Source organism: Meriones unguiculatus, chromosome 7 (genome assembly GCF_030254825.1).
Source record: "Meriones unguiculatus strain TT.TT164.6M chromosome 7, Bangor_MerUng_6.1, whole genome shotgun sequence".
In the NCBI taxonomy this organism is placed as follows: Eukaryota; Metazoa; Chordata; class Mammalia; order Rodentia; family Muridae; genus Meriones; species Meriones unguiculatus.
In genome coordinates, this window is record NC_083355.1 from 79,671,831 (window position 1) to 79,693,226 (window position 21,396).

At 42.3% G+C, this 21,396-nt stretch overlaps 1 protein-coding gene across 1 annotated transcript in view; it reads left to right on the forward strand.

Moving 5' to 3' along the window:
• Nucleotides 1–645: 645 nt before the first annotated feature.
• The window catches only part of Lrrc9 (leucine rich repeat containing 9), a 73,161-nt gene continuing 52,410 nt past the window's right edge, over nucleotides 646–21,396 (forward strand). Inside the window, 11 exon segments of the mRNA XM_060387634.1 lie at nucleotides 646–716; nucleotides 1,000–1,218; nucleotides 2,046–2,186; nucleotides 3,449–3,512; nucleotides 4,024–4,094; nucleotides 6,112–6,294; nucleotides 8,424–8,579; nucleotides 10,834–11,009; nucleotides 11,719–11,850; nucleotides 18,944–19,120; nucleotides 19,472–19,589. Of these exon segments, the coding sequence (XP_060243617.1) occupies nucleotides 669–716; nucleotides 1,000–1,218; nucleotides 2,046–2,186; nucleotides 3,449–3,512; nucleotides 4,024–4,094; nucleotides 6,112–6,294; nucleotides 8,424–8,579; nucleotides 10,834–11,009; nucleotides 11,719–11,850; nucleotides 18,944–19,120; nucleotides 19,472–19,589 (1,485 nt within the window). The 5' untranslated portion in view covers nucleotides 646–668.

Consider the following 21,396-nt stretch of genomic DNA (forward strand, 5'->3'; position numbering starts at 1 on the left):
CTGCTAGTCAGAATGTTCTCTGAGCGCCGCCATCTTGGATCCCCGCCCCCAGTGATTCTTTCATATCCATTCTTACAAATGGAAATCACGTACATCTTAAGCATCTAATTTTATTTTCCCAGTGTGAATGAAGCTCTTTAGCCAGCATATAGATTAAAAATTATATGTTTGTCCACATTCCAGGAGCCTTTTTCTTTTCTTTTCTTTTTTTTTTTTGGTAGTTTAGAGAACTGGGTTCAGCTTAGGGCACCACAGCCTGATTAGAAAGCAAAGCTACAGCGTGTGTGTGAGAAAAAAGCAGGACTGTCCTGTGAAAACTAAATATCTTGACTGGGAGCAAAGTAACAGGAAGGTGAAAGACGACTTCTTCCATGTATTTTCAAGGTTTATTGCTTAGAAGAAAAACTACATTTATTTTATTTGGAACAAATAGGCTGATGACGAAATAGGAGCAAGTGTGGAGAGGCAGACTTAAGTTCAGAACACTGAAAACGTTTTCTAAATGAAAACTACAGAGATGAAAGGAAGCATTAGGCAGAGACCTGATAACGCTGCCGTTGGTAGCTCCAAGGTGATTCTCCACTTGGACGGAGATGACTCTAGGGCTAATGTCAATCTTTCATTTTCCTTAACAGACACATTGATATGACCATTGATTTTAATGAAAGATGATTGAAGGTGAAAATTTAAATCGAACTGAAATCATTAAAGAACTGGTGAGTCCAAGCCCAATATTTTAAAGATAATATTTGTAAGATAATGTTCTGCAGATAATATTTTGGTTCTCCTCCCTGGAGCTGGGAGGGTGAATGAGAAGGATGTTTCTTCTATCGCATAATTCTTGGAGTCACAGAAGTCACACGTGTGAGCTAACTTTATCCTTCCTGGGAGTATGAGAACAGCGTCAGTTCAATGCACAGTCCATGGTTTGTGGCATCCAAAGGCAGTTTCTTAACTGTTTAGAACAGATAACAATGCAAATTCTTTCTTTTAAAACAGTGTTTGTGCAATGGTTTAAATTACGAGGCGGTTGGACAAGAAGGATCCGACGCATCAAAGCTGGAGATGTTTTTCTCGGGTTACCCCCGCATAGTCGGATTATCACTGTTTCATAATTTATTAAGTCTCACGATTGTTGCTCAAGAGATAAAGGAGATTTCAGGGTTGGAGACCTGCTCACAGCTTAAAGAACTCTGGATTGCCGAGTGCTGCATAGAGGTGGGTTGAAACAGAGAGTCTGGCAAGGTGCAGCTAATCCCGAACTCTTGGCTTCAGAAAAATAAGTCATTAAAATGCGTGCAGTACATACGGATCAAAACTGATAAATGGGCAAAGATAAAAATTCGTACAAAGTGAAAACAGAGTAAGGAGTCAAAACAGAAATATATTATTTTTTTTTTTTTTTGCAAATATATCAAATCAGATCACAGCCAGCGTGACTTACTAGTAACATTGATTCACTTAGGCATTAAAAAGTTAGGAATGTATTTTAGAAAGCAACACCAAAAGAAAATGTATCATGAGCAATAGAAATGTACACGCTTTTTAACTCAGAAATCACTACCCTAAGAATTTTATACTAGAGAAGTAATTCAGCCACAGAGAACAGGTACATGCATGAAAGTATTTGTTGAAGCGTCTTCACAATACGTAAAATGATCCAATGTGAGTATTCTGCACATAGGGTAATTTTAAAGAAACCTGTTATGACCTTCATAAGATATTTTCTAATTTTTAAGTACTATCCTTTGAAAAATTATAAAAATGCGTTAGATGGTCTTAAGCAAAAAATACCACTACTCATAAAATTATACATTTATTATATTAATATAAAACAGATATAGTTGATTAAAATTTTCAAAAACATAGATAATTAAGTATAGCTGTATTTAGGTGGATTTATTATATGTTTATTCTAAATGTTTGCTTGATTTTTCTGGGTACTAATATTACAATAGGTGATATTTAAAAGAAAAAAGTTTTCGAGCCCTACTTTATTTGATAAGGCAGTGACAAGTAACGCTCTTCAATCTTCTTTTCAACAGAAAATTGAAGGCCTTCAAGAATGCAGAAATTTGGAAAAATTATATTTATATTACAACAAAATTTCAAAAATAGAGAATTTAGAGAAATTGGTAAAACTGGAAGTTCTGTGGCTGAACCACAACATGATAGGAAATATTGAGGTGAGATAATTTTTATAATTTGCGTGTAAGATCAGCTTACTGCCATGGCATTAAAACCGTAGTATTTAAGATCAAAAAGCAGAAAGGTCAAAATATTTATGACTAGCAGAGTTATTATTGTCAAGAAGAGCTACTGTGGGGCTGGAGAGATGGGTCAGGGGTTAAGCACACTGGCTGTTCTTCCAGAGGACCTGGATTCCATTCCCAGGACCCACACGGCAGCTCACAAGCATCTGTCACTCCAGTCCCAGGGGATCCAACACCCCTCTTCTGTTCTCTGTGCACAGGCACACATGCGGACAAAATGCTCACACACATAACTTTTATAATGAAGTAGAAAAAGAACCAGCATGCAGGTAACAGTTTATAAGTCTCCGTCTTCACAACAGGCCTGAGAAGTGCTTGGTGTTAGAAGGTATTCAAAAGGGAAGTTTACCAAAGCTATGGGATATATTGTTTCTCCAGTGGCTGCACTTTCCCCCTCCACTCCTTTCTGTTTCTTATTATAATTCTCTCCAAGTTCCATTAGAATGGAGGTGGAGAGACTTCATTATACCCATTTTTCTCTGGGCCAGAGAAACACGCAGTATCTACTGTCAGAGCTCCCATGGAAATAACAAGATTGATCAACACCGATAATTGTTGTTGTTGTTGTTTTGAGGCAGGGTTTCTCTGTGTAGCCTTGGCTGTTCCGGAACTCACTCTGTAGTCCAGGCTGGCCTCAAACCCACAGAGATCTGCCCGCCTCTGCCTCCCTAGTGCTGGGATTAAAGGAGTGTGCCACCACCACCCAGCTAAAGTTGATCATTTTTTAAATTACAAGTTTTCCTGTCAATGTGGAAGGTTGGAAACTTACCAGACCACTAGACAGAGAAGTATAGGACACTAAGAGATGCTGTGAGTGAGAAAAACAGTCTTCCGCTATGGGTTGATTGTCCACGGTTGATTATCTAATAACGAGTGCTCAACCCTGAAATCACGTACACGTAACTTTGAATGGATTCAGTAGGTTGTGTCTATATATTCGTGTGTGTGTGTGTGTGTGTGTGTGTGTGTGTGTGTGTGATTTTTACCCATGTGTGTATGTGTGTTACAGTTGTGGAGGAGGAAGACAGGAGTGGGAGTGAGGTATGGAGGCAGCTGAAGGAAGGAAAGTAAATGGAAGAAAATGATATAATTATGTTTTAACAAAAATGTTATTTTACAAAAAAAATAAATAAATAAAAAGGAAATGAAATGACACGGTGTCTCTGCACTTTCAGGGCTTGCAGACGCTGAAGAATCTAACTGATCTCAACCTTGCAGGAAACCAAATAAGCAGCATTGGTATGTAATGTTTCCTTGGGAAGCTGAGCTAACGCATTTTGAAAGCGTGTGCTTGGATTCACACACACATGTGTATGCGCATATGTATATACTTTGCCATTAAAAAAGCATTTCTATTTTTCATACGTTTTTACCTTAGATCAAGGTTCTTTCTGTTGAGCTGTGAAGAAATCTGAAAATATCATTGGCTCTTTGAGAGCTTCTCACAGTGTGCTTTGATCATGTTCAGACCCACGACTCCTCTTGCTTCCCCACCTGTTCTTAAATCTGCTGTTCAGAGGTGTAACTGTCAGTCCCTTGTCGCCATTGCTAATCTCACAGTGGTGCCCTTCACCCCGCTGACACACAGGGGATAATGGCCTCCTGTAACCCCCAAGGGCTCCAGGATATGTCGTAAAGGTGGAACTAGAAACGTAATTGTTTTTTGCGATGCTGAGGACTGACCTCATGGCCTCGGGCACTCTACATCTTCATCCCTAATGGTACTTTAATTTTGTTTTTCAAATGAAAGGTCGATGTCTTGATCCCAATGAACAACTGGAAAAACTAAACCTGTCTGGAAATCAAATTACTTCTTTCAAGGTAAGTTCAACTAAATACTTGGTTTTGTTTATCAGCTTGAGTTACAAACTGTACAGACCAGAAAATACAGTCCTCCTTCGAGGAGTAATTGCATTGAGTTCATCGCTTTGTGCTTCCTGATGCTTTAGGGAAGTGGTTCCCAACCTGTGGGCCGTGATCCCTTTGACGGCCTCATATCAGATATTTACCTTACAATTCGTAACAGTAACAAAATTGCAGGTATGAAGTAGCAATGAAGTAACTTTATGGTGTGGGTCACCACAACATGAGGAATGCTATTAAAGGATTGCAGCCTTGGGAAGGTGGAGAACCACTGCTCTGGGGGAGTTCAGGAGGCATCTGATCAAGCAGCCATAAGGATTTGGTCCTTTTAGAACCAAAAACTACCTGCTCAGTTGGCTGGTAGGCTGATACTCTCTCTTAACTTTCTCCGAGTCTTCCTGGCTACAGCTGTTTCTGTGGGGGTTCGTCCTCTAATAGCATCTGAAAGAGTGGACTGCCCTTTCTCAGTCCTGAGGTCTCTTCCTCATTTCCGTCCATACTCATTCTCTAAATAATCCCATCACGTCTTTTGACTGTAAATACACCTACTCTAATCACTGCCAAATTGGTTCCTCTACTTATCCTGATGATTCCTCTCAACTACCGACCTCAAACTGATGTCCACTCCCCAAACCTCTCCCTGTAGGCGTCTCTGACTCCCCAAGTGGTATTTCCACTCTTACAATTAATTAAAATCCTTACAGCCATTTCTTTTCACTCCTATTCTTTCTTCATATCCCATCCTCAATCCGTGAGCAAATCTTATTAGTGTCCATGCAGAATATGCCCAAAGCCTTACCACCCGGATCACCGTCAACGTGGCTGGCAACACTGTCTCTGCCATTTTGCATCACTGAGAGGAAAAATTAAAACCCAACTTCTCACAACTCTCCCTATTTTTATTTATTTGTTTAGTGTGTGTGTGTGTGTGTGTGTTAATGTGTGTGCATCCATGGCACACACGTGGACATAAGAGGACAACCTGTAGAAGGAATAGTCCCCCTCATTCCTCCACATGGGCCCTGGGGACCAAGCTCAGGCTGTCAGGCATAGGCGCCCTTACCTGGTGAGTCTCCTCGCCAACCCCCATTTTCTTTTTTCTGTCCTCAATCTGTTCTCCACACAGCAAGGCTTGCTGGTGGCCTTTCAAGCATGCTACAATAAATCTTTCTTGTCAAAACTTCCCTTGCTTTCTCATCTTGACCATGACATAATTCTGACAGTGTGAGATTGAAGTTATGCGTTCAAGCACACTTTATGATTATAGTAGAGAAAGAGGCGGTGTAAGGAATGATTTTAAATCAGTCAATGTAAATAGATACTCTTTAGCTCAGATTAAAAACAAAAGGGTGTTGCGAAGCAGTAGAATGAGGATTTTAAAAAGAAATTTGAGCAAAATGTTACCTGATCAGTCCAATGGCAAAGGAATTAATGAACAGGAAAGGCTAGGAGCATTTTAACAGGCGTTGGAGGAGGCTCTTCTTGGCAATGGACATTGTGAGAGGGTGAGATGAATATTCATAAGGGCTTGGAGAAACCCGGGGTCTGTTTGAGTAATGTCAGCACTGTCATTTGGCTCAGATACAGCATGCACGTGAGAGCACAGGGAGCAGGAACTAAAAGGTTAATCAGATCTTCAGTGTGGAGTGCGTTTGACAGAGCTGCCACTGCTTCTTCAGCAAGGGGCTATTCTAACGTGACCCCAGATGCCCCCGGGGAATAGTGAACCAGAATTCATGCACATTGGTCAGGAGCAGCTGGGCACCCAGGAAATGCATGGCTGGGTAGTCTTCCGTTTAGCAAAGCTTGCTCTTTTCTTCTGGCAGTTAACCTGTGCCCTCGCTAGAGACAAACATCCTCAACGCACGCACGTGTGTAAGTGTGCAATTAGAGCGTGTTCCGTCAGATGGCGGGTGATCTTAAGCGCCCGAGGTGAGCCTTCCTAGCTGACTGAACACCACCGTTGATGTTGTAGGACCTTACCAACTTGACCAGGCTGCTCCACCTGAAGGATTTATCTCTGAATGATCCTCAGTATAAAACCAACCCAGTGTGCCAGCTCTGTAATTACTCCACGCACGTGCTGTACCACTTGCCCACGCTCAAGCGACTGGACACATTCGACGTATCGGCCAAGCAGATCAAGGATCTAGCAGACGTAAGTGCGCTCGCCGTCAGGTAACTGTGACTCACGTTTGTTTGCCTGGCTAACGGCCCTTCTCGGGCCGGGGCCCCGGATGGTCAGCGGGATTATACCCTCCGGTCTCCTCTCCGCTTGCTCTTGCTCGGTAAGCAGGCTGTTTCGCCTGAAACCACACAGGTAACAGCGTTGCTGGAATTCGGTGGGGAGACGAAAAGTGGGAAGCGGAGGTTGGAGATGGATTCTCTTAAACCTGATTATTAAAAACTGTTTTAGAACAAAGCAAATGTGTACATTTTAAACCTTTTCCCCCACATGGAAGAGATCTAAGTTACATTTGAAGTTCATTTGAATACTAAAGCATGTCTTGGTATATCTAAATAAGTACAAGTAAGTTTCGTGAACAGCTTGCTGCTTGTTTGAAATGTAACTCAGCATCCACCATTTTGTCTGGCAAAATAAATCATGTGCTCCACAACACATGGTTTTGTTTTAGTTTTAAGAATTTATTTGAGATCCTTTTACCTCTCAGTAACTCACATATTTCTTTTGTACTGGATTTTTCCATTTATGCCAAATATTCAAAATAATAAGAAACATCATCAAATAATTACATAGAATTATATATTAATATGTAACCATATAATTATTTATTATATTATAATATTATGTTAAAGAAAATACCATTATTTATAATTTTAAACAAATATTTGCATGTTATAAATGTATAATTTTGAATAAAATAAAACAATTATTTTATTATTAATATATAATTATACTGTATCAAATAATATGTGATATAATTATATGATATGATTATATTGTTATAATCATGTAGTAATATAATGTATATAGCGTGTGTGTGTCTAGTGTGTATCTGTATGTGTATGTGTGGGTGTGCTCACCTGTGTGTGCTCACATGGAGGCCGAAGGTGGATGACAGGTGTTTCGCTCTGTGCTCTCCATCTTGTTTTTCAAGAAGGAATCTCTCCCTGAACCTGGAACTCATCCTCTTGGGTAGCCTAGATGGTCAGTTCTCTCCGGCTACTCAAATCCTCAGGCACCATTTAGCTTGTGTATTTTGAAGTGGGCTGTTTAATCAATTTATTATTATTAGCTGATTAATAACTGAATGGTATACTGGCATTAAATTTAAGGTTGGAGAAAATTGCACTAGGATGATAATCTCATGAATGACATGCTTAGTCTGAAATAAGTTCACTTAGAGCATCTTTTTGCAGAATGGTAGACAAAGGTAAATCTTTTTTCGTCAGCCTTTTTAAACAGGTGAATTATACTCAATTCTACATTTCCTTTTGACTCTTCCTTATGTGTTTGTTTTCAATGAGTTAAAAATTAGGACTATTGTGCTGCAATCCTATGCCTTTTTAGCTAAGTATATTCTTTAGTATACAAATTATACTATAGTATACAAAGTATACTGTAGTATACAAATTATACAATTTGTGTATCTTTAGTATACAAATTATACTATAGTATACAAAGTATACAAATTAAATTACGCCTGCAATTTCTTTATTGGAAATCCTGAAAATAGACATACATAAGCCACATGCTCACATATTAAAAACGAAGAGGCCTTTTGAGATTTTTCTATCTTACGTAATAAATTGAATACAAGCTCCTGTGAGCCCCGTCATGCCTGCTGTCATCATCAGCGTTTCTGGTGGAGCTAGCAGACGTCCACATGAACAAGGCACTAGTGCTCACAGAGCACTTGCCGTGTCTTAGGCTCCTAGGCCTGTGACCAAAAGCTCTCGGGGAGGAAAGGGTTTATTTCAGCTCACTCCTTGCGATAGGACATCCAGAAAAGCCAGGGCTGGACCTCAGGCAGGGCAGGGACCTGGAGGCAGGAGCTGATGCAGAGGCCATGGAAGGGTGCTGCTTCCGGGCTTGCTCCTCGTGGCTCGCTCAGCCAGGACCGCTGTTCACAGAGAGCCAGGCCCCTCTCATATCACTCCCCAATCAAGAGAGTGTACCACAGGCCGGTCTCACCGGGCACTCTCTCAGTAGATGTTCCCTCTTCCAAAATGACTCTAGCTTGTGTCAAGGTGACCTAAAACTAGCCAGCACGGCTACCTGTAATGTGTTCTACCTAATTCTTTGTCATTTCCTCTTGCCTTCAGACCACAGCAATAAAAAAAATAATGTATTATAACATGCGAATAAAAACTGTTCAGAGACATCTGAATGAAGAGCTCGAAAAACTGAATGACAGGAAAAGCAAGTTGCAGAAGCTGCCAGAAGAACGGATAAAAATATTCAGCTATGCAAAAAAAAACGTAAGACTCAAATCACGTAAAATTTCGGTGTCTGCAACGCAGGAAAACTATCCGACGAAATAGTAAACCCTTAATTCTCCTCCTCCTCCCCGCCACCCAATGTGGTGTGTGTGGGTGGGTGTGGTGTGGTATGTTTGTGTTTGCGTGTGCGTGCAAAAGTATTCGTCATTAGAGGTCAGAACCTGAGCTAGGGACGTGGTGGGGACCAGTGGACCCTTGGTGCTCCCTGGCCAGCCTAGGCTACTGAGCAGAATTCCAGGCTGAGATACCCTAGATCAAAAATCAATGTGGCCGGCACCTGAGGAATGACACCCGTGCCTGACCTCTGGCCTCCGCACAAAAGCATATGCCCCCCACATGCACACTGAGAAAAAATAAAGTCTGCAAAGTCAAATTATCCTCAAGAGACATGATGCGTGCGTGAAAAGATTTTATCCTTTGCACAAACGTGTCCATAAGTACGGTAAGGTTAAAAGTAGATGTACGAATAGCAAAATTGAAGGAACCATGTAAATCAGCACTTTACAAAGGAATAAATTACAATGGCTGATAAACGCCTGAATGCAGCTCTCTCCCCACGAATTTTGAGATGTTCATAGAGCGTGAAACCACTTTTGCCTGTGAAACTACTGAAGCGCAGCGTGCATCCGCCTCGTGTGAGACAGACGAGCATAATGCCATCTGCGATGCTCATCCCAGTGAGCTGTGGCCACGCGGCTTCAGAGAGCTCCCAGACTCCAGCTAGGCAAGCCTACTTGTCTACTTTATTCTGTGGATACCCACCACCACCACTGATCACTTTTACAATGGGCTCCTGGGTCATCATTTAAGAATAAAGCTGGAGGGCTGGAGACAGAACAAAGAGGCCGGCTCTGCTGCTCTTGCAGAGGGCTCACCTGGGTTCCTCGCACCCAGACCAGGCGCTGCAGAGCCACCTGTCACTGTGGCTTCAGGAGAGCCAGTACATTTTTCTTTGGCCTTCGTAGGCAACTTCATTAATTACACAAACCCACATAGCCATATATTTAAAAGTTAAAAACATAACATTTTTGTGAACCAGAAGTTTGACATGTAAATTAAATTAATAAATAATAAGTAAATAAATTAGCATGATTACATTTCATAATTAAAATGGTAGTCTTAAAGTACAATGTCAATAAATTTAAATATTTGATTAAAAGCCACAGAAAGATTTAAAAAAATCGAAATCCATTCTATAATGTGCTATTTTCAGGTATATAGGTTGAGAATCCCTTACCTACAATGCCTTACAATCAAATGGATTTTAGCTTTTGGAGTTTTTCACATTTTGGGGTGTTCACATGGACTATATCAGCTGAGCACTCCTTCATTAAATATCTAAAGCAAGTCCAACATTTCAAATTTGAGTATGCTTCAAATTTCAGATTAAAGGTACCCAACCGTATTAATTAAAATCTGCAAGGAAGAAAGGGAATATATGTTACATAAACTGTACACATTGTAAGTATGTAACTGGCTATAGCAGTTAGTTATAGCTATAGAAGTGAAGAAATATAGCTTACTGCTATTAAGTTTCTTTTTAAAAAAAAAATTATGCAATATAGCTTATCTTTAAATCCTACAGAGATTTGCCCTGGACCCAAACTTTAAGAGAGTGACCGAAAAGCTAAGTAATCAAGATAAAAAATATTTAAGGCAATATTTTAAATATCCCAATTAATACCAAAAAGCCCAATACAGACAACAAGCCCCCCAAAATATTAAAATCAGATGCAATGCGTGCTTATGAGCTAGTCGGATACTGAAACAAAGGAAATCATCGCCTCCCCTTTGGGTATTTTCTATACTTTATATCTCTTCAGACATAATTGAAAAAAAACACTGAAAAGTTAGTATGTTAAAAAAAATTACATTATTAGAAGTTTAAGGTTTTATTCACACCCAAACCAGCACTGATTGTAATTTCACTTTGGCCTTAAATATGCAAACTCAGCATTTCATGGCCTGTTTCTTTAATGTTCTTTCTTGTTTTCAGTTAAGAGACTGTCAAGCTCTGCCTTTTTAACCTGTCACTTGTTTAGTAAGTACTAGTTGGATTTGCACCAGAGAGAAGTTGCTTATTTGACTTCTATAAAGCTTGAACTACCTAGGTTTCTACTTCGATCATCTAAACTGACTAATAAATCTCAGCACAAAGTGAATATCCGAGTTGAGGCTTTGCCTTAACCGCGCTTTATCTTTAATTTACTCTCTGGTACGTTGTTTTTAACAGTTAGAACAGGAATTGTCTGAACTCCAGGGATCTGGCAAAGGGCCAAATGAGAATGCACCAGAGGCTGAGAAGCCCAGGAATAACGAGACACAGGAATCGGTTATGCATCAGAAGATGCTGGCCAAACTGAGCGCTCTGGATGAGAGGATCGCGTTCTGGAACAAGAAACTACATGAGTACGTTCTGTGAACCGTCTGGTCGTTCAGATTGGAAACATGGAAGAATGCTGGGGGCCAAGAGATGAGCGACAAAATATGAACTGCGCGCGGGCACTCATGGCTCCCAGGGGCGCCACCCGGGTACCTAATGCCGGGCTCTGGCTGAAGCCATTTTCAGTTCAGCACAGTGAAGGAGAGCCACTTAGCTCAGAGCCTCAGCAGGTAGACAGGGCCCCAGCAGGGCACACCCACGGTCCTGGCTTGGTTCGCACTGCTCTTGCATTCACTGGGACACTGGGTAAATGAGTTAATCGGTCCCTGTAATAATATTAACAATGGGATTGTGACAGTTGGAGGTGGGGGGCTTACTCCACTCCAGGTGACCCTCAAACTAGCCATTCAGACGCAAGGACTCTTAGTATCGGCACGCCACTGAAAACACTAAGGTGTAAGAAGACAAAGTGACTTGTCTGGGGTTTGGCAGCCATGCTTCTAGACCAGGGAAGTTTTCTCAGAGTTTCACCCTCTGAGGGAAGGGTAACAAAGTCAGTGGGGATTTTCAAACTAGGGTGTCTGGGTCCTGGTTCAACTGCTAACACTAAGCTCGCTCATCCACTAAAAGCAGAAAGTGGCTGATGTCACAAATACACGCGACAGACCGCTGTGTTTGAATAGTGTACTTTCTCGTACCATACGGACATTCACACGTGTGCTTTGTCGTTGGTAGAATTGAGACCATTTATCACATTGAAGTCAAACAAACGAAGAAGAGGCGTGGCTTACTGATCCCGTTTTTGCTCACCGAGCTGGAGACTGTGGGGAATATCCATTTTGAAGAAGGCACTCGATCTGATGACTGGTAAGCCTGAACTCTGCGTATGGCTTTGAAAACGATTGTTCTTAGGGTCCCACGCCAGATGATCAACCTATGAAGTGTCTCCTTTTCAAGACAGTTTTTAGCAAAATATCTATCTGTTGAAAATTTGCTATTTCCCCATCCGTAACTGTCTAGTAGCTTATATGCCACGAGCCTAGCTCTGCTCATCTCAGCAGTGTTATTCTTTGCGCATTTTCTTTCTCAAACAGACAGCAGGAAAAAAAAAGCGTTTATGAGAAGTTTATAAAAACTTTAAGAAAAAAAGTTTATGTTCCACTATTGTCCTCATGCATGTTTATACAGTGGTTGGGTAGATACATCCCTGGATTCTGAATACTGGCTGGAAACCAGGACAGAGCAGAAAGCACAGCGCAGTTGGCAACAGCAGGTTGGCACCATGGAAGGCCATCTCCTGGCTGTCCCGCAGGCTCCCCGTGGGAGCCATTTTTGCGAGCTAAGCCGTCAGTGAGGTCAGTGAGCTCACGGCCACTGAGTCGTGAGAGAAGGTGTGACAAAGCCTGACTCCAGGCCGTGGGGGTTCCCGGCAAGGATCACAGCCAGCAGGGAAACGGTCTGGGTGAGCTAAGAGTGCAGCTCAGCTCAGCTCGATGTTGTCAGCTTGTTCAAACATCCGGGGTCTGGAGTCTGACACCAGGTTGTGTATTGTAAGCATATTTAAACCCAGCACAGCGTGGAAAAAAAAAGTTTCCTTGTGTCATACAATCCCTGATGCACAAGAAGGCATAATTAATATAAAAACCTAATTCAAAATACATGTCATTTCTGGCAGGAAAGTGAGTTCTAGAGATAGGCAGCATGTTTTAGGTTAAGGGCTAAGGGAAGGATATGCCGTGGTCTCCCCGTAATACATATGACATAGAGGTCATTTGGGCTGTTAGGCAGCTCTGGCCTTGTCTGTGGGAGCTTGGGCAAGAACCCTGGAGCTACAGATAGTATAAGGATTGTCTATACTATGAACTATGTCTCTGGTGCTAATTGTGGGAACTTGATATGGCCTGGCCCCTCAGATAACCCAAAGGTCACTAGACTCTTAGTCACCTCCAGTTCCTATCCTTCTAGGTGGGAGAACAGATTAGACATCTTTCCTCTGAAAAGACAACCCTTTGTGCTTAACATCCCTGGGTTCCCCAGTGATCTGTGGGTGCAAGTGTTTTTGTGCTCCCAACATCAAGCAAAACTCCCGTGCTGGCAAAGATGGAGAGAACCACCAGACACAGAAGTAGAGCCTGGCCATTCAGACCTCAGAACCGTGGCCTTCCTGCCAGTGAGATGAGCAAGCAGATGTGTGCTCTCAACTAGAGGATGTAATTAGAAACAATCCCTAAAGAAAAAGAAAGCCTTGAAAAGAAAATCTGAGTTTCACATTTTTTGAAGTCGTTTCCTTAAACTGAGAAAGCCTTTCGCGCAGCTGAAGGTCACCCTAGAGCCAAGATGTTGACCTGGGTGTGTGGAGGGACAGGATGGGCTCAAACCTCACCCTGGAGCGCATGTGTGCGACGTCAGCAGCAAGGCAGAGACTTCCGTACCCGGAACACGGTGCCAAATTCTCATGAACTTTCAGAAATGAAGTGTGGTTGTGAGGTTCCCCTTAGATGCATGGCTGCTTTCTGAAGAGGTGTCCAGTCCCTAGGGAGTAACACCTTGGGTCCTTTTGTGGAGAAGTGGGAGGAACCCTCCCCAGGGAGAGACCTTTTAAAATATGTTCTTTTACTGCCGCGAATCCATTTGTCCAGTCATTGCCGTGTTCATTGAATCACAATATTTGGCTCTTACGTACCAGGCCATGAAAAATGTTCATGATGCTTTTCATGTAGACAAGGCCTTGGTTTTTCAAATGCACAACCTGAAAGGTGTCTGCAGGTTGAAATCTCTATTCACTCATCCAGCTTTTGGATGAGTTTTTATTAGATAGAATAAATTTGGATAGAATTTTTATTAGACATAATAATGTATTTCTGGTTAACCTTAATGAAACAGGACAATCTGCAAAAAATATTTAAAAATAAAACCATAAAATATGATTTCTATAACTATGTCAGCCTGGTAATAATAAGTTGGATGGTTTGACGGCTTCTAATAGGTATCTACAAAGCATTAATTTGGATGTAACAAGAATAAGCTTGACCTGTCTTAAGGAGGTAATCAAATGTATATTGGCAGAATTTCAAGGTCAGTTGCTTACTTTAACCATTCCTCATGCGGTAATCCCAGCACTTGGGAGGCAGAGGCAGGCCGATCTCTGTGAGTTTGAGGTCCACAAAGTGAGTCCAGGACAGACAAAGCTGTCACACAGAGCAACCCTGTCTTGAAAAATTAAAAATCAAAAACAAAACAAGAAACATTTCACCTGCTTGGCCACTTGAGGACTGCTCTCTTATGCATAATTTAAAAAATACAACTAAAGAGCTTTAAATAGGCAGGCACCTCATTTCTGGCTGTTTTGTTTAAACATTTAAACATTTCATCAATATTTTAAAGGCCAAGGCTATGCCCTTTAAATAGGAAGTGCTTGAGATTGTCTATTAGAATAACTTTTCTCTCTTCAGCAAAAGAAAAAAAAAATCCCCAGAGATTTCTAATTGCTATTCACTATTTCTCAGCATCTTTCATGAAACATATTCAGTTTTTTTTTTTTAAGCATCCTATTTTACAGATACTTGTCCATCAAACGGCTGGTTGCCGTTAGCTCTGTCCTTTCAGAAGCAAATCTTTCCTCTTCGTATTGCCCATCGAGTAACTGGTTGGTTTCACATGGCGTTCGACAAGTGGGCACTCGAAAGCAGGAAAGATGTGGCCCTTGCCCTTGACACGCTTTCAACATCGCTGCAGATATAGTCTATTTAAAGCAAAAATAACTTCAAAGCACCATAAAGCAACGGATAATTGACTCTGTGACCTCCTCGAGGGAAGTCAGATGCTTCATGTGCCTTAAGTAAGAACGGCTGCCACAGGCTGGGTTCGAGGACCCGTACGTAATTAGCAACTGAGGTTTTCCTATCATTCGGCAGGTGCTCACTCAACAATTTAACTTTTAACATGCATTGCTTTTTGGTAACTGATCTCTTTAAATTCACTTTTTGTAAAGTCTACTATTAATGCAAAATAATGAGTTTCTTCGTACTTTTCCATGTGTGTATGAAGCGCACTTTGATCACATCCGCATCTCACATCACCCTCCCGCTTTTCCCTTCTGCTCCCCATATCTGTATTAAGATTTTAGCTATAACACTTTATGGAAGTATGGCTTCACACAAGTCTGCCATATGCTAAAGGTTTTTTTTCTTTATTATTATTATTTACTATAATTTATTCACTTTGTATCCCAGCTGTAGCCCTCTCCCTCATCTCCTCCCAATCTCACCCTCCCTTCTTCTCTCCCTCCATGTCCCTCCCCTAATCCACTGATAGGGGAGGTCCTCCTCCCCTTCTATCTGACCCTTTCTTATCAGATCTCATCAGGACTGTCTGGATCCTCTTTCTTTGTGGCCCAGCTAGGCCACCTTACCTAGGGGAGGTGATCAGAGAGCCAGCCACTGAGTTAATGTCAGAGACAGTCCCTGTTCCCCTTACTAGGAAACCCACATGGACACTGAGCTGCCATGGGCTATATCTGAGCAGGGGTCTAGATCCTCTCCATGCATGGTCCTTGGTTGATTCATCAGTCTCTGCAGGTCCCCCTGAGCCCAGATTTTTTTGGCTCTGTTGGTCTCCTTGTGGAGTTCCTGTTCCCTCTAGGTCTTCTTATCTCTCCCTTCTTCAAAAGATTCCCTGCACTCTGCCCAAAGTTTGACTATGCATATCAGTATCTCCTTCAATACCATGGTAGGTAGAGTCTTTCAGAGGCCCTCTGTGGAAGGCTCATGTCCCGTTCTGTTTTCTCCTATTTCCAATGTCTGTCCTGTTTGCACTTCTGAATGAAGATTAAGCATCTTCCCTAAGGTCTTCCTCCTTGCATAGCTTCTTTAGTACTATAGACTTTAATATGTTTATCCTATATTATATGACTAATATCCACTTATAAGTGGGTATATACCATGAGTTCCTTTCTGTTTCTGGGTTACCTCAGGATGATATTTTCTAGTTCTAGGATCATGAAGTGAGTTTTGCTAGATGAGGCTGAGTTTCTTTTGACCATTTAAATGAATGTGTTTTACATCTGTTTTTTAAAAATGGCCACGTGTATTTTAAAGGAATATCTTAATCTGTGGTGTGTATTACTATGGATGCTCCACATTCAGACCACATTGAATGAGCGATGGTTGTGGAGTAGTGAGAAGTTCTGTTTCCTCTGCACTGCCATACTTGATGTACCATTCTCTGTTCTTTCCATGAGCTTTTCTTTTCCTTGATTCTCTCTAAATGGACTTTCACAAATTATTCATAGCTTCAAGAGTTCTCTCTCTCTCTCTCTCTCTCTCTCTCTCTCGGACTTGTGTTATGACTTCCTGTCTGTTGGACATTTCTATTTGCGTGTTCAATTGGTGAGGCAAACAACAAATTCAAAAGGGAATTTGAGATAATAGAATAGAGAGGACTTTCATCCAAACTGCGTGTGTGATCTTGACATACCACTCGGCCCCTTGAGCCTCATATGGGAAATGAGAAAACAAACTGATAGGAGTAGACAAATTAATATGAAAATGCTTAGCTTTCAATGTTATGGTGTTGTTTCCAGCATTTTCCTGTTAATCCAGGCTCCACAAATACTGAAGCCATCCTTAACTTCATTCTTTTGCTCACTTTGTGATATCCAATCACACACACCCGTTGTTATCCATGATCTTTAATCCAAGGCACCTGCCTGGACCCACAGAGCCCAGCGTAGAGCCTGCCCAACAATGCAGGTGTCGACCAATCTGTAAGGCTCAAAGTGGTCTCAGATGATCCTTGCTAGCTGGCTTTTACTCAGAACACACCTTATTAAAGAGAAAGCCAAATGAATATCCTTGCCTGAAAGCTTTCAGTTTTCTTTTCAATCTTTCTCCTCCGATGGAGGATTAAACATCTCTCAACTACTGCCACACCCTGATAAAACGGTGAGGCTGATCTATGTGGCCCCCTGTTGTGAGAGAATGACCAGGGGCTGAGAGTTTGTTAGTTCTGCTTCCTTTGCCAAAGATGAATGCCTTTGGGTCCTCGCCCTTTATCTTTCTCTCTCTCTCACACACACACACACACACACACACACGGACTGACCTAGGAGGTTGCCTGTCTGTCACTGCTGTGATTCCTGAGGACCCCTGGCCCTCTGGTAACATGCCCACTGAATAACAGGAATGTCTGTTCAAAGCCTGGAGCACCAGCTCCTTTGGTCAGGTCAACTTCTGACGTATTATTTAGAGGAGACTTGGGTAGTGTGAACCCAGAAAATGGCCCCTTTATAGGAAGGGGCAGTGTCTCACCGCAGCCCTTCACGTGGATGGTTAGCGGGATCTCGGAACTCTGAGCAGACATGGTTCGTGACTGTAACAGTTTATAGCTGTCTGCTTTACCAGATCCGAACTCTCCTGGATCAGCTAGAGTTTGGAGGTAGGAACTCTACCGCCGAACTATCAATGCCCCTACAGGATTAGCTAGACTCAGCAAGTTCAGTTTTTTACTTTATGTTAGAGTGTGCACCGGCCCCTCTCTGTGCTGTTCAAGCTTTTTGTGGTGAGAAAGCCAGGTGCTGTAAGCTAGGAGCTACTGGGCTCACAAACCACCCATCAGGAAGCTTCCTCTGTGGCTGTGACGGCTGTGGGGTAAATGTATCCCACTTAGGATCACTTGCTTTCTTGATAATTGTCTTTCAAGCTCATCTTACTCTCTGCTCCGTTCAATTTTAAGACAAGATTGTAATTCCACATGAATGGCCAGATGAGGGCAGCAGAGAGCCAGCCAGTCCTCGGCGGCTCCTTGTGAGTTTCACGATGTAGCTACAATCTTCCTCTTCTTGGTTCTCAAACGGCTCTTCCTGGAGGAGCTTCCCCAAGGCTTCAAGAAGTCTCCCTCTGCACGCCTCACCCCAGGCTTCTCTTCCGAGTCTTTATCCGTCTATCATTTGATATGCTTCTGGCTTTATACAATACTGTATAGCTACTTCCTTTGGAATACAGGCCTTAGGGGAGAGAACAAAGACACTGTTCCTTTTACTGTGTGTCCTAGGTTCTCGGGATAGACACGGAGATAACGATGAATCCGACAAAGACAGGGCTAGTGTGATGACGACCCAGGGCCTGATTCAGCATCCATTTGAGCCGTGGTACAGCCTGCTGGAGGCTTAGCTGCCAGGGTGGAGATAGACACTACTGCAGCTTTAACCACAGGTTTGGGGCCAGATGCAGAGTAAGGTAAAAGTGCCTTTACATACTAGCAAGGGCATCTTAGAAAGCAACTGGCTATTCAAATCTGGGTACGACATCTAAGTCTGCATAGAAATGGATAATTGCATATGAGTGCATGCTACACACATGTGCCTTCGCACACACATTCCAGGTGAAATCACCTAAGGTGTGTGAAAACAAGAGGACCATAGTCTGGTTCCTGAAGAAATACAAGCTCCCCAAGTCTATCAGAGGCCAGGGTGTAGCTCAGTGGCAAAGGGCTTCCCTAAATGCAGAAGGTCCTGTGTTCAGTCCTTAACACCATTTTTAAAAAAAAGAAAATTTTAAGTAAAATAAATGAAAAAAAAAATTTTAAGTATCATTTCAGGGAACCAGAAAAAAACAAACTATTAAGGCCACAGGCAAGAGAAAAGTAGGCAGGAATATGTGATCACACCAGGCCAATAAAACAGTCTTGGAATAAAGGACTAGTCAGTTAACACAACCTTTAAGAAGACGAACTAGATACTAAATAATAAAAGAAACATTTTTACTGTGTTTCAAATTTTAGCATCTTTTATTGATTAAATATGCCGTTAGGAGCCAAAATACAGTTACTGTGATCTGATGAAGCATGCCTATTAAAAAAAAAAAAAAACAAACACAAAACACAGAGTAGGAGCTATGGCTTTCCGGATGCGTCCTTCAGCACCCTGAGGGGTTCTGTTGTGTTCTGTTGTGTCCCCACACAGGTTTAATTCCTGCTATGAGCTCATCCTCTCACGTTTCTGCACCTGGGACTTCAGAGCGTACGGCATCACGGGCGTGAAGGTCAAACGTGTCATCAAAGTTAACAACCGCATTCTGAGACTGAAATTTGAAGAGAAATTCCAAAAGTGTTTGGATCAAGAAGACTTACACGATTCGGAGTAAGCTCCCGCTCTATGTCGGGTGGCCCGGAAGAAGCCTGCCTTTGTTTTGTTTTGTTTTGTTTTGTTTTGTTTTTTGTTTTGTTTTGTTTTGTTTTGTTTCGTTAACACTGCACCCTGCTGGTAAATGTATCCCGGGCCTGCATCTCCCATGTCTGAGATGCCTTCACGGTCTGTTCACACTGAGGTTCCTCTTGAGAGTGGGGTATCGGCCCTGGGGCTTTTAGTGACACCGGAATCGAATCGCCACCACAAACAGGAAACCCTCACCACGGGGTACGGTTCACTTACTAATGGTCACACTTCCGAGAAATCAACTCTCACCCTTCTTCTGTCTCCGTTATTCCCAAGGACCTATCGAAAGATGCTTGAGTGCCTTTTCTATGTTTTTGATCCTGAAATGACGCTAAAGAAAAAGCATCTGCTACAGATACTTGAAAGGGGATTCAGAGAGTGTGAAGCCAACAAGGTAGCGTACCCCGCCCTGCTAGAACGTAAGGTCTGCCTCCAGTCCAGCGCATCTCCCACCCCACCCCACCCCCACCCGCCCCATCCCTGCATCCGTGTTTAGGGCGAACTTCTGCTCCTGTTTCACTGGGAGCTTGGTGACATGGTAGACGGAAGGAATCTTAGACACAAAAAGAAGAGTATAGGAAGTCCACCATGCTGTTTGCCTGACTGGACCCTATTCCTCTTGGAGCCCTGCTTCTATTGGTGACTTTGAAATCCCCTTCTTTAATTCACTCTAAACCTAGAGCAAACTCCACCTGTTGCAAATACTCCACTCGCTCGCTTCAGCTGTGCTTTCTAGCTGTCACCCAGCTTTCTTTTTCCTTTTTCTGCCACAGTTTTTTTTTTTCTTCCCTTTCTTCTTCTCTGTCCTCACCTTTCCACCGATGCTGCTTCACCACTGGGCCCCTGAGGGCCAACACAGCTAGCCCACTTTCTCCACCCTCCTGATGAGGGGGCTGTAGCCCACCGCTACACAATCCAGTTCACGCTGTGACCATCACTAATGAGAGGACTGCTCTGTTTAAACCCTGGTGTTTCGCTTCCCCTGTCTTCTGCCTGCTTCTTTTTTCTCTGCGTAGCCACGGTGACTTTGAACCCCTGACTTCCACGTCCGCTTCCCACGTGCTGGAGTAAAATGCATGCACCACCAACGTAGCTCATACAGTGCTGGGGATCAAACCCAGGGCAACGGAGCTGCATCCCCACCCCTGTGCCCGTTTCTTTGTACCCTGTAAAATGAAACTGATAGTGACATGCATTTTGCAATAGGACCTAGCTAAATAATGTCTTGAAATGTTCTTGGGTGTTCACGTGGTAGTATTCATACATCACTATTAAACATCCAAGGAGTAGAAATAGCCCGAATGCACATCAATCAATAGATGAAAGGTTAGATTAAAAATTTTACTACCATTAATTTATAGTAGCTCATTAAAGAGAGCTACAAAGGGAGATGAAATTCTGCCATATGATTCCACATAGCACGGAATAACCATGAAATCACCACGTTAAGTGAAACAAGGCAAGGGTAAAATATTGTGTGAGTACTTAATAGAATTTGCGAAGCCAGGGGTGGAATAATGAGCAGAGATCACCAGGGCCCGGGGGAGGTGGGGAATGAAAAACATACTTTTTATATTATATTTCAGGTCAAGTTAATGTAAGATTTTGGCAATGAGCTCTTTCCCTATGCTGTGGGTTAAAGAGAGAGAGTGGAAAACACTGGCTAATCACTCCAAACTGTTAAGCGCTGGCTTCATTAAGTAGCAGTCACTTGAGAATTGTTTTCACAGAACTCTCATTATGCTGAAGTGCAGTCGCTTGTAAACCTCTCTCTGCTAGTGCATAATGGTAGGGACTATAGCTATGGACTAGATTCTGAATAAAATCTGGGGAATGAGTGGATGGTGGCCATAACCAACCCCCACGTCTGCACCTTAGTATATCTGCTCCTCTGTCCCCTGAGGGCCAGGGAAGCTTCACAATGTCACCCACAGAGGCTGTAACTGAGTGAGGGATGCTCTCTGAGGGGTAGAAAGGTTACTTGCTGAAGGGTGCAATTTGTAGTCACAGGAAGCACATTTTGTTTTGTTTTTTAAGAACTTCTTTGGGAAACTTTGAGTTTCAATTAGTTTCAAAAGGAAATAATTCTGAATGTATACATATTCCATATATATGGGATATATACACATGTACATTATATGTATATATTATGTATATTATATATTATGTACATATACATATATGTTATATATGTATATAGG